Source organism: Vipera berus, assembly GCF_964194415.1.
Source record: "Vipera berus genome assembly, chromosome: 1".
Lineage (NCBI taxonomy): Eukaryota > Metazoa > Chordata > Lepidosauria > Squamata > Viperidae > Vipera > Vipera berus.
The window spans coordinates 327,611,476-327,626,262 of NC_138202.1; the positions used below are offsets into that span (position 1 = coordinate 327,611,476).

The 14,787-nt window shown below is 34.6% G+C and overlaps 1 protein-coding gene across 1 annotated transcript in view; it reads right to left on the reverse strand.

Annotated features, from left to right (window-relative positions):
* The window catches only part of CCDC88A (coiled-coil domain containing 88A), an 80,804-nt gene that overhangs the window by 29,601 nt on the left and 36,416 nt on the right, over positions 1-14,787 (reverse strand). Inside the window, exons 9-17 of the mRNA XM_081316173.1 lie at positions 14,013-14,094; positions 12,866-13,024; positions 11,871-12,017; positions 10,131-10,275; positions 9,044-9,228; positions 8,010-8,147; positions 5,634-6,704; positions 3,357-3,484; positions 368-509 (exon numbers count right to left, since the gene is read on the reverse strand). Of these exons, the coding sequence (XP_081172299.1) occupies positions 368-509; positions 3,357-3,484; positions 5,634-6,704; positions 8,010-8,147; positions 9,044-9,228; positions 10,131-10,275; positions 11,871-12,017; positions 12,866-13,024; positions 14,013-14,094 (2,197 nt within the window). The remainder of the gene's footprint in view (positions 1-367; positions 510-3,356; positions 3,485-5,633; positions 6,705-8,009; positions 8,148-9,043; positions 9,229-10,130; positions 10,276-11,870; positions 12,018-12,865; positions 13,025-14,012; positions 14,095-14,787) is intronic.

Below are 14,787 nucleotides of genomic sequence, written 5' to 3' on the forward strand. Positions count from 1 at the left end.
TGATGCAAAAATTAATACTACCCATCATTTTTAGAGTAATTGGGAGCCAGCCAGCCAGAATAAATCAAATAGGGTGAAACACTTGCAAGAGAGGCAGAAAGAGTATAGTGAAAAGAATTCTGGTGAGCTAACAGCTATTCCCCCACTTTCCTATTTTGGAAAAAAGAAACAGTTTAACAGTGGAAAAGTACAAGTTGTGGAAAACTATACTTTAACAATGCTTTTGCTTTCAAATTAGCTGTGCTTGTAAACAGTAAACATTTTTAACTTACAGATTTGCAGTTTAATAAATGTAAACTTTTTATGAACTTAAAAATAAGTTGCAGTTACTACATCACAAGAGAGATGGGAACATGTTTTAACTTACTATCTTAAGCTCTTGGCGCAGCTGTCGGTTTAGATTAGTCGATTCTTCTAATCGCGCTTCCAAAGCAGCAATTTTTTCTTCTTTTATTTCAAGTGATTTCTTCAGTGTGGACTCCAGCCTTGACTCCAAAAGTTTGTACTTACTGTTTAATGAAATAATTTTAATGAAGTTGTCATTATCAGTAATTCACTTTACATAAATCATAACCTTAATGAATTTGAAAGTGCTAAACTGTCAGTTTTGGAATATTTATATGAGGAAAAAAAACACTGCTCCCAGATGTCAAGAGTTCAAAGCGTGACCTGAATCTATTAGGGCCAAGAATTTTTTACTCATAATCCCAGTGTTACAGAAATATAAATACCTATTTTCATATTTCAATATTTCTTCCACAGTGGCTCTGTTTTTAATCTGTTCTGGTTTTAATATTGTTGGCCTTTTTTGTATTATGTTTTGTATTACAGTTTGATTAATGTATTTTGTTTTGTTTTAAAGGCAACAATTGTTTCATGATATCAAACATTTTTTTTGTTTGATTTTGATTTGATTGTTATATCTCGGTCCCCTGCCGACGTCATCAGAATGAAAGCCTGTGGCTGGCAGGTTTGCTTATATAGCTAGCTGTAATATAGCTAGCTGTTTCAATAATCTGCTCATAGAGCGCATAACCGGTCTACCTGCCTCTCGTTTTCCCCCAGTCGGTCGTATTGGTCCTAATTGCATCGCATCTGCCTGTGTATGTTTGAATCCTGGCGCGAGGGGCGGGTATTTACATACATACATACATACATACACACACACACACACACACACACACACACACACACACACACACAGAGCAGAAATAAAAATGGATACATTGTAAAAAATGCAATGATGCCAGAAATGTGTTATCTACCATAAAACTATTTAAATGTTAATAAACTGTTTTCTAGTATGGTCTGCGGCCTGGTACCGGGCCACAGGAATAGCTGCCAAGGCCTCACTTGTGGTAGTGCTGCCGCACGGGTGCTACTAGCCCCATTTGTGCGTGTGTGGAGTGCTAGCAGTGCCACCAGCATCACAAGGGCACCATTGGTCTGTTTGCGGATGCGCCAGGGTGCCAATGGCCTGTTTGTGCATGTGTGCGGGTGCTAGCGGCCCATTTGCGCATGCATGCATTAGCACCTCCACCATGCGTGGGCTCTGTGTGCACATTTCCGTGCTCCTCCCTTTTCTTTCAGGCTGCCAAGCCGGCCTAAATAATACACTGTAATTATACATCTAAATTTTCATATTACCATGAATCCTACTTAACCTAACAATATAAAACATGCAGTTTTAGATAAATTTCCTCACTCCACTTTACTCCTCTTCTGATCCAATCACTTCTCGCTGATCTAATTCTACACTTTTAAGAACTATTGATGGAACAAATAACAGAAGATGTATTTTAAAATAGAAAAAAAACAGTTATTTTCCTTGAGGCTGCAGATTGAAAACTTGTTGCAAGATATAAAATAATAAAACTGATTAACTTAAGAGATAAAATATACTAAATCTCCCATGATCATTATCTTAATCACTGCTAATAATAGACTGAAGTACCAACTATTATTCTCAATTGACATAAGAACTAGTCAGAAGCTGAAATTCTGCCTTTCTTAACAAACTTTTCTCCATTTCCATAGGCTATACCATCAAGTAAAGAATATACCTCACAAACGTTTGCATACTACTGGTATTACATTTGAAGATATAGCAAGCTAAGAATAATCAAAATAATTTCAGACAAAATGGGTTGTGTTTTTTTGTCTGAAAGATATTATCTGAAAAGAATTTTATTACTAGACTCCAGAATCTAATTTCTAAAACCAAATTTTAAAAAATGTGATACATTTTCTGTTACCCTTTCTGCTACACCATAGAGCAACTATTTATTAAGTGCAGCATTACTTATAATAAAAATCTGACAAGATGACTGAAGGAAGTGCCTATTTTCTCAGAAGGTTTTTATGAGCAATAGACCTTTAAAAGAACAAGGTAGAAATATTTTTAGAATAAAATAGAATAAAAGAATTGGAACGGACCTTGGAGGTCTTCTAGTCCAACCCAGTTTAGGCAGGAAATCCTATACTATTTCAGACAAATGATTGTCCAATCTCTTAAAAACTTCTAGTGTTGGAGCATTCACAACTTCTGGAGCCACTGATTAAATGTTCTGTCAGAAAATTTCTCTTTAGTTCTAGGTTGCTTCTCTCCTTGATTATTTTCTATCCATTGCTTCTTGTCCTGCCCTCAGGTGCTTTGGAGAATAGCTTGACTCCCTCTTCTTTGTGGCAACCCCTGAGATATTAGAACACTGCTATCATGTCAACCTTAGTCCTTCTTTTCATTAAACTAGACATACCCAATTCCAGCAACTGTTCTTTATATGTTTTAGCCTCCATGGTCTGATCTTTTTGCACTTCTCTGTACTCTTTCTAGATCTCAACCAGTGGTGGGATTCAGCCACTTTGCACCGGTTCAGTAGAACCAGTAGCTAATTTTTTGTTGACTTCGGTGAACTGGCTGAAGCCCTAGTCCTTTTTCACAAAGCCCAGTATGGAATGCCAGAGGTGTGTGGACGCCACTTCCGGAAGTCCGTTCTGAGCCAGGGAGACCTCCCAGGCCCAGAACAGTCCACTGGAAGTCTGTGGATGCCACTTCCAAAAGTCTGTTCTGAGCTGGGGAGGCCTCCCAGGTCCAGAATGGCCCATTGGATGTTTGTGGACACCACTTCTGGAAGTCTGTTCTGAGCCAGGGAGGCTTCCCAGGCCAAGAATGGACTTCTGGAAGCAGTGTCCACGCAGATAACTGGTTGTTCAGGTATTGAATCCCACTACTGGTCTTCACATCTTTTTTACATCATGGTGACCAAAGCTGGATACAATATGTGGCCTTACCAAGGCTTATTAATATTATGGAGTTTCCCCCCATCTAATCCAAAGAAGCCTTTACATACTCATACCTGTCATCAGTACTCTGCTCATCATGCAAAAGACGTTCCTTGTTTAAACCTATCTTTTCAAGTTCATGTGTAAGCTTTTCCAACTCATTATTCATCTGCTGTGTCTTCAGTTTTTCATTCACCAAATCCTTAAAACAAAGCAATTTGTTACAAGATATAACAAAGGAGACACACATTTTCAGAAATTCCTAGAAAGGTTCCTGTCAACTCATGCTTGTGTCAAACAGTACAAAATCGGTCAAATTTGTTTAATATAAACAAAATAAGATACAGAAAAAGATAACTGTCATCTTCAACTCTCTCTTTACTATTACAATACTGCATTAAAATCTAGAAGATCAGCAGTTGAGAACAAAGTAAAATGTATATGATTTATATATCCAATAATGTCTTTGCTTTAGTGAAAAACTTTTTTTACTTCTGTAAGTTATCATTCTTGATATTTTGTAAATCCTCCTTAAAACCAATGTTTTTATATATTCTTTGTTCTACCTATGCTAGTTTCTCAAACTTCTGGTTCTGGATCTATAAGTTTCAGGAAAATTACACACGATCAAACAACTATGTGGATAGGACTGATAAAATTCTCTACTTTCTGCTATGACAAAGTTACCATTAGACACAAATGGCAGCCATTTAACCAAATTTTAAAAATCCAAAAAAGTAGAAGAAATAATCTAAAGCAGAATGTCAAACTCTCAACATCACATGATGTCGCGCAACGTATCGGGACGGTTTTGCCATTGCCGGCAATGGGATGGGTGCGGTTTCCGGATGACACGTCCGGCCCACTGGCCGGCAGCTTGACACCCCTGATCTAGAGAATGTCCTAAAACAATTAGGAATTTACAAAGATTACTTCAATAGTAGCTCTTTTCAATGAAATTGCTATACTTTGTTCACAGTATCTAGGCTATACCTCTGCTAAAGAGTTTTCTAGTTTTCCCTGTTCTGTATTCCTATATGTTCCTTTAAAACAGGCATGTCAAACTGCTGGCCCGCAGGCTGGATGCGTCATGCCAAAACCGCACCACCAATGGGGGAAAAAATCACAATATGTCATGCGACATCGCAAGTTTGACATCCCTGCTTTAAAATAAAAACCTGCTTCATGTTTTCAAAATGATCCAAACTTTTTCATACAGAGAGAATGTCAATTGAAATCAGCCTATGTTAGATATAACTAACCTAAAAAATAACATTTCAAATAGAGTCAAGGATATTACTGTACTATTCTGTTCACTTTGGAAGGATAGTTACTGAAGCTGAAGCCTAAATATTTTGGCCATCTAATGAGAAGCAAGGACTTGTTGGAAAAGATCCTGATGTTGAGAAAGATTAGGCAAAAGGAGAAGGGGATGGATGATTAGATAGTAATTGAAGCAATAAACATGAATTTGGGCAAATGTCAGGAGACAATGGGGAGTGGGACTGGCATGTTATGGTCCATAGGGTTGTGAAGAGTCTGGTGTGATTTAGCAACTGAACAACTACTACAAAAATCCTGTTCACTATGGACAAACAAATCAGCAGTAAGGTTTACAAATACCACTGTGTTTTTAATTCAATATGTTCTTCTTTAAAAAAACTAACTCCATTATTTCTTTTTATTAAGAACAGCAGGATGATGTTTGATTGATTGGTCTTACAATTAAGTAGCTTCTGTGCAATGTCAATCAGAATATATTACAGTATAATTTTCACTGTTTCTACTGTTGTTTTATAGCAAAATAGCTATGACCAGGATAAAACAGTGATGTAAAGTTGTACATCCTCTTTGTTGATTAACTAAATGCACAATGTTAGCAGGAAAAAAACTGAAAAAGGAAAGTGGAAGCTATTACTTAATTTTGAAGGGGGATAATTTATATGTCACAAAAGAGCCCTGGAGAAGGCGATTGCTGTATGACAGAAATATAGTTAAATGTCAATTAATTGCATTAAAAAAACATCCTTTCAAGAAATGTCCAATAGCAGTTCAGCAGCTATGGTGTGGAAAAACCAAAGTACAAGTACTCACTGAACTGACACATCTAACTATATTTATATATTATATGGAAGCCCATAAAATAGTACAAACTTAGTGTCTTAAAACATCTAAACAATATTTCTGAATCTGAGTTTATAAAGAGGTTTTAACAGTACGTCTAAATAAATTAAAATACAAATAATTTTTGATCAGTAAATTACTGTTGAAATAACATTGATATATAACTAGTACATTACAGCTATGTTCCTCTTTATAATGAGAGCATATCATGCAATAGCGGACATTACCTCACGTAATGTGACAAGTGTTTTTTTGTCAATGGTAGCTCTTTTTACAAGCTCTTTATTTTCCTTTTCCACTTCTTTTAGACGAATAGATGCTTCTTTACATAAACCAATTTCTTTAAAGAGTGACTTGTTCTCTTTTTCCAGGTGACCTATTTTCACATTATTTTCTTCTAGTGTGTTATCCATAACATCTGCTTGTTGCCTGAGCCTTTTATTCTCTTTCTCTAGCTGTTTCTTATCTTTTTCCAGCTGGGTTGTCTCTTGCTCCAAAAGTTTATTCTCTTTTTCTAATTTTTCTAAACGTTTACTGGAGATTTTGAGTTCCTCAAGATTTTTTTGCAGGGTTTGATTTTCTGACTCCAGTTCTTGTAATTCACTTTCTAGATGTTGAATTTTTTTGTTGTTGTTTTCTAGGGTTTTCTGCAACCTTTGGTTTTCTGTATCCAAGCCTTGATAACTCACTTCTAAACGTTCTGTCTTTTTAAAGGACGTTTTCATAAGCTCCAGGCTCTTCTGTAGCTGGCCTTTCTCACTTTCCAGTTCTTTATTTTCTAGTTCTAACTGAGCCATCTTGATATTGGTACTCTTCAAAGATTCAACAGTTCTTCTGAGTTCTAGGTTTTCTTCATCAAGTTGTGCGTTCTCTTTCTCTAAGGACTCTAACTGAAAGCTGAGATTTTTCAGATTATCTAAAGCCTTTTTCAGCTTTCTGTTTTCAACATCTAGACTGGAATTCTCTTGTTCTAAAGAATCGATTTTTTCACATGTAATTTTTAAATTAGTAATCCTTTTCTGTAATAGTTCATTTTCTTTTTCAAGATGATGAACTTCTTTCTCCAACTCATCCATTCTTTCTCCCCTTTCTTTATAATGTTCCAACTCTTTTTTAATTTGCTTCTTTTCAAATTCTATTTTACTCAATTTGCTGCTTGTCTCCTTGATAGACTCATGGAGAATTTTATTTTCCTTCTCAATATCTTTTACTCTTGCTTCAGCACTGATTTGTGAACGCTGTCGAAGTGAAGTGACAGTTTGATTCAAGTGTTCAATTTCCTGTTCCAGGATTTTAATCTAATTCATTGAAATGAAAAATGCAAGTTTAAATCAGGTATGGGTATTTTGTAGTTAGATAATATAAATGGCTTCTAAGAGTTAAGTTTTAAAAGAATGCATTTTACAGTCTAAATTATAAATTAAGTTTTGACCTGCAGTGAGGCAGTTAACATTATTTTATCACCCTATACGTACTTCAATCCAAACATCTCATATTCAAATTAGTAGAGGGCAGGCATTTTGAGAAGCTAGTAGAGTTCTTCCTTAAGCACTGTATCAATTTAATCAATAGGAAGGTTTCTCTTTGATAAAGAATGGGTGTCAGAGAGCTAAAAGCCTGGAAGAAGGACTTTTTTGGTCAAAGATTATAAGAGTTTGGCTTACTCTTTAACTCTTTATACTTTAGCAAAAGAAAAAAGAAAAGAAAATGTGGACAAAGACATTAGGCAAATAGAGCTAATTATATTATCAACTCAAATCATTTCTTGAGTTAGTCAAGAAAAAAGACTTGAACTATTCTGTCACACACTCTAGGGATAATGAGCAAATTTTCTGGACAAATTGCCTCCCACTTGAATCATTTGTTTCTTCAAAGAATATACATGTATTCTAGTTAATCAGATGTGAAAGGGAAGGGCTGCTTGCTCACTGAAAGGCTAATCATTAATGCATATGGTTTCTGCTTCCTGCCTTCTTGTATATTGTGTGGAAAAAGCTAGTTCTCAGAAAATTGACAATTTGAGATTTAAACACAAATACATATAAATAATAAAAAGAATTTAAAACTTCATATAAAAACCACAGTAGGAAAACTAGATCAACATTAACTTATTTTATATAATATTCTAAAACATGAGTAATATTGCTGATAGAAATATTTTCATTCCAACAGAATATTTTTTCTGAAGTACAAAGACCAGTGAAATATCTGCTGATTTCTTGAAACTATAATAGCATACAAGATTCCAGTGCCACAGATAGTGGTATCTACAATCCAAAACTCTCTCAAATTATTTTAAAGATTTAATTTAATCTCAAGAAAGAATTCCAATCATTCATGACATTTCAGAATGAGTTTGGAAGATTTTGCTATATTGTGAGGTTTAAGATACAATATTTGTTTTTGTTCTTAAATTCTGAAAATATAAAATATTGTTGATTGCTGATATTATACAGAAAAGAAGTTGTACAAAATCATTCTATTCTTATGGCAGTTTCGGTTAGATTAAGAACATTTTATCAAAACACCAGAGAATATTATTATTGTTTAAATTATTATTTAAACATAGAAATCTCAATAAAACAAATATCTGTGTATATTACCTGTCTCTCTGAATTTTCTCTCAAAGTTTCAATCGTTTTTTCAAGCTGTGCTTTCTCTTTCATGAGATCTTTGCAAAGATTCTGACTACTCTGATGACTCTGTTTCTCTTCAGTAAATTCGTTCCTAAGTCCTTCAAGCTGTAGGGAAATTCACCAAATTTAAATTTTGATTTAATAAAATTCAGGTTTATATGCTTTTTGAAGAAACAGATTAAATAATATTTTCCTATATCAAAAGTCTATCAGGAATGAAATTTTAATAAAAGAAAAATTGCATTTAAGATGTTATGCCATTAGGAAAGGTTCCTAAACGAGTCTTTCAACAGAAACTGCCAAATGTTTCAATATACAATACCTTAGAAAATGTAAAAACATAAAAAGTTGCTTTACATAAAATATTTTGTATTTTTATTATCATGTTAAAATTTTATATGGGAAGAAACAAAACATGCTCATATTTATGTTTTTCTGCTTAAAAATTATACTTCTTTCCATGGGATATCTAAAACATTAGATTAAAAAGAGAACTTTAAAGAGAGAGATTAGGATAACAGGTCCAGGGGTAAGATGCCCATGAGGATTAAAAATTAACTGGGGCTCTATTTATCCATATCTCAATTTTAATTTCTCTCTCATTCACCTCGCGGCCTTCTTTGTATTCAGTCCTTATAATCCTCTATCACAACAAATATTCACCGATTTTGTTGCTTACCTTCACTTTGCTAACATTCATTCACCTTTCCACCCTATGTGTTCTCTTCCATCTCTTCTCTATTTTCTCTCCAAAATTATATAGTAACGGAAAGTCCTAATGAATTCTATATTAAAATCCCCCCAAATGAATATTATTCCACTAGCACAGCCAATAAAATTGATAGGAGTATTATTATATACAAGGGGATAAACAGAAATGGACAGATGCAATTACGTTTACGGTAGCAGCACTGTTCTTTTGATATATTGACAAAAGCTAAATTTATAGAATATCATTAGTATATAACATCTTTCTAACAGAATCATAAAATAACTGATACCTTTTTATTTAGCCTTTGATTTTCTCTTTCCATTTTCATTAGTTTTGAGTTATTGCCTTCTACGGAACCCATTGCATTTTGTAATTCTTCTACTGTTTTTAATAAAGTTTGGTTTTCCATTTCTAGTTTTAATAATCTACTTGATGTCAGTTCATTAACTTCATGACCAAGCGACTTCTGTGGCACTGTTGAGTTAAAATGGAAGGTAAAAAGGATATCTAAACCATTACTTATATATAATTAGAAAAGGTCAGCGTAGTATAAAGCAAGCGTCTCCAACCTGTGGTCTGCGGCCCACTACCGGGCCACGGCCTCCTGGCCATGGAACAGGCTGGCCAGTGTACGCACGTGTGCGTGTGCACTTACCCCCCACTCGCAGCGGTGCTGGTACGCAAACGGGGCACCACGTGGTGAAAGCAGGGCAGTGCTAGCGCCCATGTGGCAAAAATCGGGTGGTGCTAGCAAGTGTCATGCAGGTGCTAGCACTGCCCCATTTGTGTTGCACATGCTCGCGGCCCTGTTTGTTTGTGTGTCCTCGCGTGCAAAATGCTTCCCCCTCCCTTTCCCTCCAGTCTGCAGAGAAATAGCTTCAGCTATTGTTTCCTTTTTTCAAAAAGAATATCAATACCAAGCTTAAATTAATTTTTGAACTTTTTGGATAAGGCACTACTTCTACTTAATCAACCCTGCATAAATTATTTTCAAAAATAACTTTATAACCTAAACAAGATCAATAATGTATAATTAGAGGCTTCATTTAATTTGCTGTGAGATTGGCAGCATCCACTTTCTTGAGTAAATTCCACATTTGAAAAAATCTTTAGAGGCATTTATTCAAGATGAGGAGATATAAAAATTGAAAATAAAAAATAAAATAAAATAAATTAAATTAAAAATGCTAATAACAAGCAAAACTAGCAAGCAGCAAGTATTCCTCTGAATGAACCAATCTGGATGTTACTATTTTCAAATAGCTATGTATTTGGGTCCCCTCAAAGAAAATTGAGAAATATTTGAACCAGTCTTTAAAGAATCTGAATGTTACTTATTTACTATCTGTACAACAAATATGTATAACTTTGTCTACCTTCAGAAATTTCTGATGATCTGTTTATCTGTTCAAGTTCCCAGCCCAAATGTAGCGATTCATCCATACTTTGCTTCTGAGCCATTTCTAGTGACATATTTTCCTCCATAAGTTCCTCAATTTTCTTCCGATCCATATCACGTTCCTTAAACAGTTTCATATAAACGTTCTTTAAAATCTTCTCTTCAAAGGCAACCACATATATTTCAGTAACCAAATTTTAGCCTAATGCTACTGTTTGAAATAAACTATCAGCAGCACAAAACCATCATAATTAAATCTAATGCAAACATACAATGCTTATAAAATATAAGGAATTATGACATTACAAAAATGTCATAAATATTTTAAAACTAAAGATTACAAAACTATTTAAATGGTTTTGAATATTTAGTATTTATAAAATGTTACATAATTCAATTAAAAAGGGCATTGAATTTCCAATTTAATAGAGATGGAAAAAATCATAATCCAAAGTTCATGTCAGCTTTAGCCACTTATAATATACGGGTAGTCCTCAACTCACAACATTCCTTTAGGGACAGTTCAAAGTTACAATGACACACAAAAAGTTAACTTTTGACTGTTTTTCACACTTATGACCGTTGCAGCATCCCTGTGGTCACTTGATCAAAATTCAGATGCTTGGCACAAATGGCAATATATTTATGATGGCTGCAATATACCAGAATCATGTGATCAACCTTTGCAACCTTTTGACAAGCAAAGTTAATGGGGAATCCAGATTTGCTTAACAACCATGTTGCTATCTTAACAATTGCAGTGTTTCACTTAACAACAATTGCAAGAAAGGTTGTAAAGGGGGCAAAATTCACAACTGTCTTGCTTAGCCACAGAAATTTTGGACTCAACTGTGGTTGTAAGACGAGAACTACCTGCACAACAGTAAAAAGGCAGTTTTTAAACTTTCTATTTGCTATTTGAAAAGAAAAATTATTTTGAAAGAAGCCATAAAAATTTTCAACATCAATTCTTCTTTCAGTCTTCAAGTCATTAAATGCCATTTTATTTATTTCTTTTCTGCAGGCAGTCCTCAGGTTCTGAGAGCAATTGGACCAAACGTCCATCACTGAGTGATACAGTAATAAAGTGTGACATCACATGACTACATCACTTAGCAACTGCAATCCAATAGTCCCAATTGCCATTGTAGCCCCAGGACTGTGTAGCATAAGTTCTTCAGCTGGAAGAGGCGAGAGTCCCAAGTAATCAGGCCAGCAGATAAGAGCTGCAATTGAGAATATGGCAGTGCAGTGCAGTGGGCATATTTTGGAAGCTGCAATGGCACTGAACAAGAGGGACCTATGACAAATCCTTATAGTTGTGGGTGTTGCAGCATTCCTGCAGTCATGTGATTGCCATTCAGGTGGTTGGCAACTGGGTCACAATTACAACATCACAGAATACTGCAATCATGTGGTCACACTTTGCAACCTTCACTGCTGGCTTCCAACAAGCTAAGTCAATGGGGAAGCCAGCAGGAAGTTACAAATGGTGATCAGAGGACCACGGAACACTGCAACCGCATAAGATTTGTCTAACAATAACAATTCAAACTATGGAAATTGCTGTCATAAGTTGATGCAGGCACTGATGGCATGCCTTATGACTCCATTGCTTAGCGATGGAGTTCCCAGTCCCAGTTACCATTGACAACTGAGGACTACCTGTAATTTTCTTCTAAAAAGTGATTTTCCATATCTCATCCTGTATGCTCACCATCTCCATATCGTGGAGTTTAGCTTTTAATTGCAAATTCTCCTTTTCCAATTCATGCAATTTATCAGAACGGGCTCGGGTTCCCTCTAACTGATCTTCCAACATTGTCTTTGTTTCCAGTAATACTTGATTATCTTCTTTTAGCTCCTACAGTAATCAGTGAGAAATATGAAACTGACAATCAAATAAGAAACAAAGTAGTAAGTAAAAAAAGTTAAAATGGCACACACCAAACAAAATGTAAACACACTTGTTATATTTTACATTAAATTAATGTAACTAATCAACTATGTAATTATCTTTGTTGCTCTTCTCTGCACTCATTCTAGAGTCTCAACATCTTTTTTACATCGTGGCGACCATAACTGGATGCAGTATTCCAAGTGCGGTTTTACCAAGGAATTATAAAATGGTATCTCGACTCTATCCCTCTGTTAATGCAGCCTAAAACTGTGTTGGCTTTTTTTACAGATGCAGCCACACTGCTGGCTCATACTCCAAGGTCCCTCTCACAATTACTACTATTGAGCCAGGTACCACCTATACTATACCTGTGCATTTGGTTTTTCTTGCCTAAATGTAGAACCTTCCTTTTTTTCACCACTGAATTTCATTTTGTTAGATAACACCCAATGTTCAAGTCTGTCAAGATTCTTATGTATCTTAAGCCAATCTTCTGGAGTGTTGGCTATTCCTGCCAGGCTGGTATCATCTGCAAATCCCCATCTATCCCCTCATCCAAATCATTGATGAAGATGTTGAAGAGTAGTGGGCCTAAAGCAGAACCTTGGGGTACCCCACTGCATATTTCCCTCTATGTAGCAGCAGTTCCATTGAGGACTAATACTAATAGGAGAATGCAAATATTTTTAGACCTGTAACATAAAACAAGATCAGCACAAACATAGAATTCTAATCAAATAATAACCTGGTTCATGTAAATATAATCAGTAAAAAATGAACATACATTTAACAAAAATGTAATTTATAATCACCTCTATTCTAGCCTTGTAGAATTCAATATCATGTAGCCTTTCTTTATATCGGCTGAGTTCACTTTCAAGCTTGTCAACCCGGATTGCCTTCTCTCTGAGAGCATCAAGTTCATCCCGATACACTCTGGCAGATCGGGCATCCGAAAGTAAACTCATATTCTAGCAAATAAGTCAAAAATATTTTGGTGTTTATGAAAATAGTGATTTTTCAGAAGGCAAGAATAATATTATCTATTAGCATGAAATCACAAACATTAGTGTGCATGGAAAAGGGGAAAACAGTAAGCAAATTAACATTAGCATTTATTCAGAATACAAAATCAATACAGTAAGTAGCACAATATATAAGTGGATTCCTATAAGAATTTTCTTACTAACAACATCATTGCATACAAGTTTGTAACTATCTTTTCTTCAAGATCATTAATATTGATATGCTGAGCATTGATTTTATTCATAAAGAATAATTTTTATAAAACACTGTAACTAGCAACCCTATTTCCCACAGACTAAGGAAGATGGGTAGTTCTTAAATATGGCAAATAAATAAATGAAAATTCATACTTATGATGAAAAAAGACCAGTAGCTATTGAATCTAAACTTATATAATGTTGAAAATTATGTTTTCCTTAATGTATTATTCATTTAGCAATATTACCTGCTTCTTGAATTGTGCAGTTCAAATATCTAATGAGTTAGAATGTTTTCTTTTAGAGCCCAAATACATTATATTAGTTCTGATAATGAGGAAAAATAACACAGGAAATGATCTGCTTGTAGAGAAAAAAAATGTATATAAAATAATGTCAGGTCACTCTTTTCTGAAATTTTTCCAAAGGTATAAATAAAAGTTGATGGAAGCTGCATTCAACACATGCCTCATTTCCTAAATGAAAACTGATTTGCCAAGTTTTAAAAACAGTATACGAAAGATTTCTAAAAAAAACCCCCAAAAACCAGAAAACAACAAATGCACTGGTCAATTCCAGTAATGTTATGATTTTAAGTTTAAGATCCTATGGCCATTATTTAGTTGAAATCTTTTTAATTAAGACCCATTGTTTGAAACATGTATCAATAGAACACAAGCAACTACACTTTACTCCAACAAAACAGTCTCTAACCCATGATCTTGTATTCACAAACCTCTTGTTGAAGTCGCTTTAATTCAGTTTCATTGTGTTCAAGTTCTTGCTTACAATCCAGCAACTGTTCAGTCTTTTCCTCACTAAAAAAAAAACACAGAAATGTTTTATTTACAAATATAAAAAAGCATGATTTTACATTCCAGTTAATAATTGAACAAAGGAAATTTCACCAGTAATTCATAAGTTCATTAAAATGGTAAAAATAAAGCAGTGGTCAAGAATGGACTGAAATATTGCTAAATTCCTTCCCTCTAGTGGCTTTTGCTCCCTGATTTCCTCCTGTTACATCAAAGTACTTCAGATCTGAAAAATAGCTTAAGAGGAAATACATAAGACAAAGAAAGCGTATCAACTTCTCCAAATCTCTGTTCCTGATTATTTTTTTCTCCCAAAGCTGCTTTTTAAATGTTTTTACTTATTTATTTTAAATAATAGTGAAACGTATGTACTAGCTCATTAACAGTAGTTGAATCCTCAATTAATACCACAGGTTGAGAAGATTTACATACATTATCCACATACTTCAGTATTCACTAACAATAGCTCTTCAGTCTATCCTTCCTGCAGATGTACAGCTCAAAAGGATCAATTTTCTTCCTTAGAAAGACCAGTTACAGAGAACTTTATTATAGATCCTGGCTTTAATTAATCTGAGGAATACAGAAGCATTTATTTTTGAGTCCTTCAAAAGCAATATTTTCTCCATATTAAGACATTCTCCTTCCCCTTCCAGTTATACAGTAATAGTTAATATTAGCTTACAAATCTGGCAA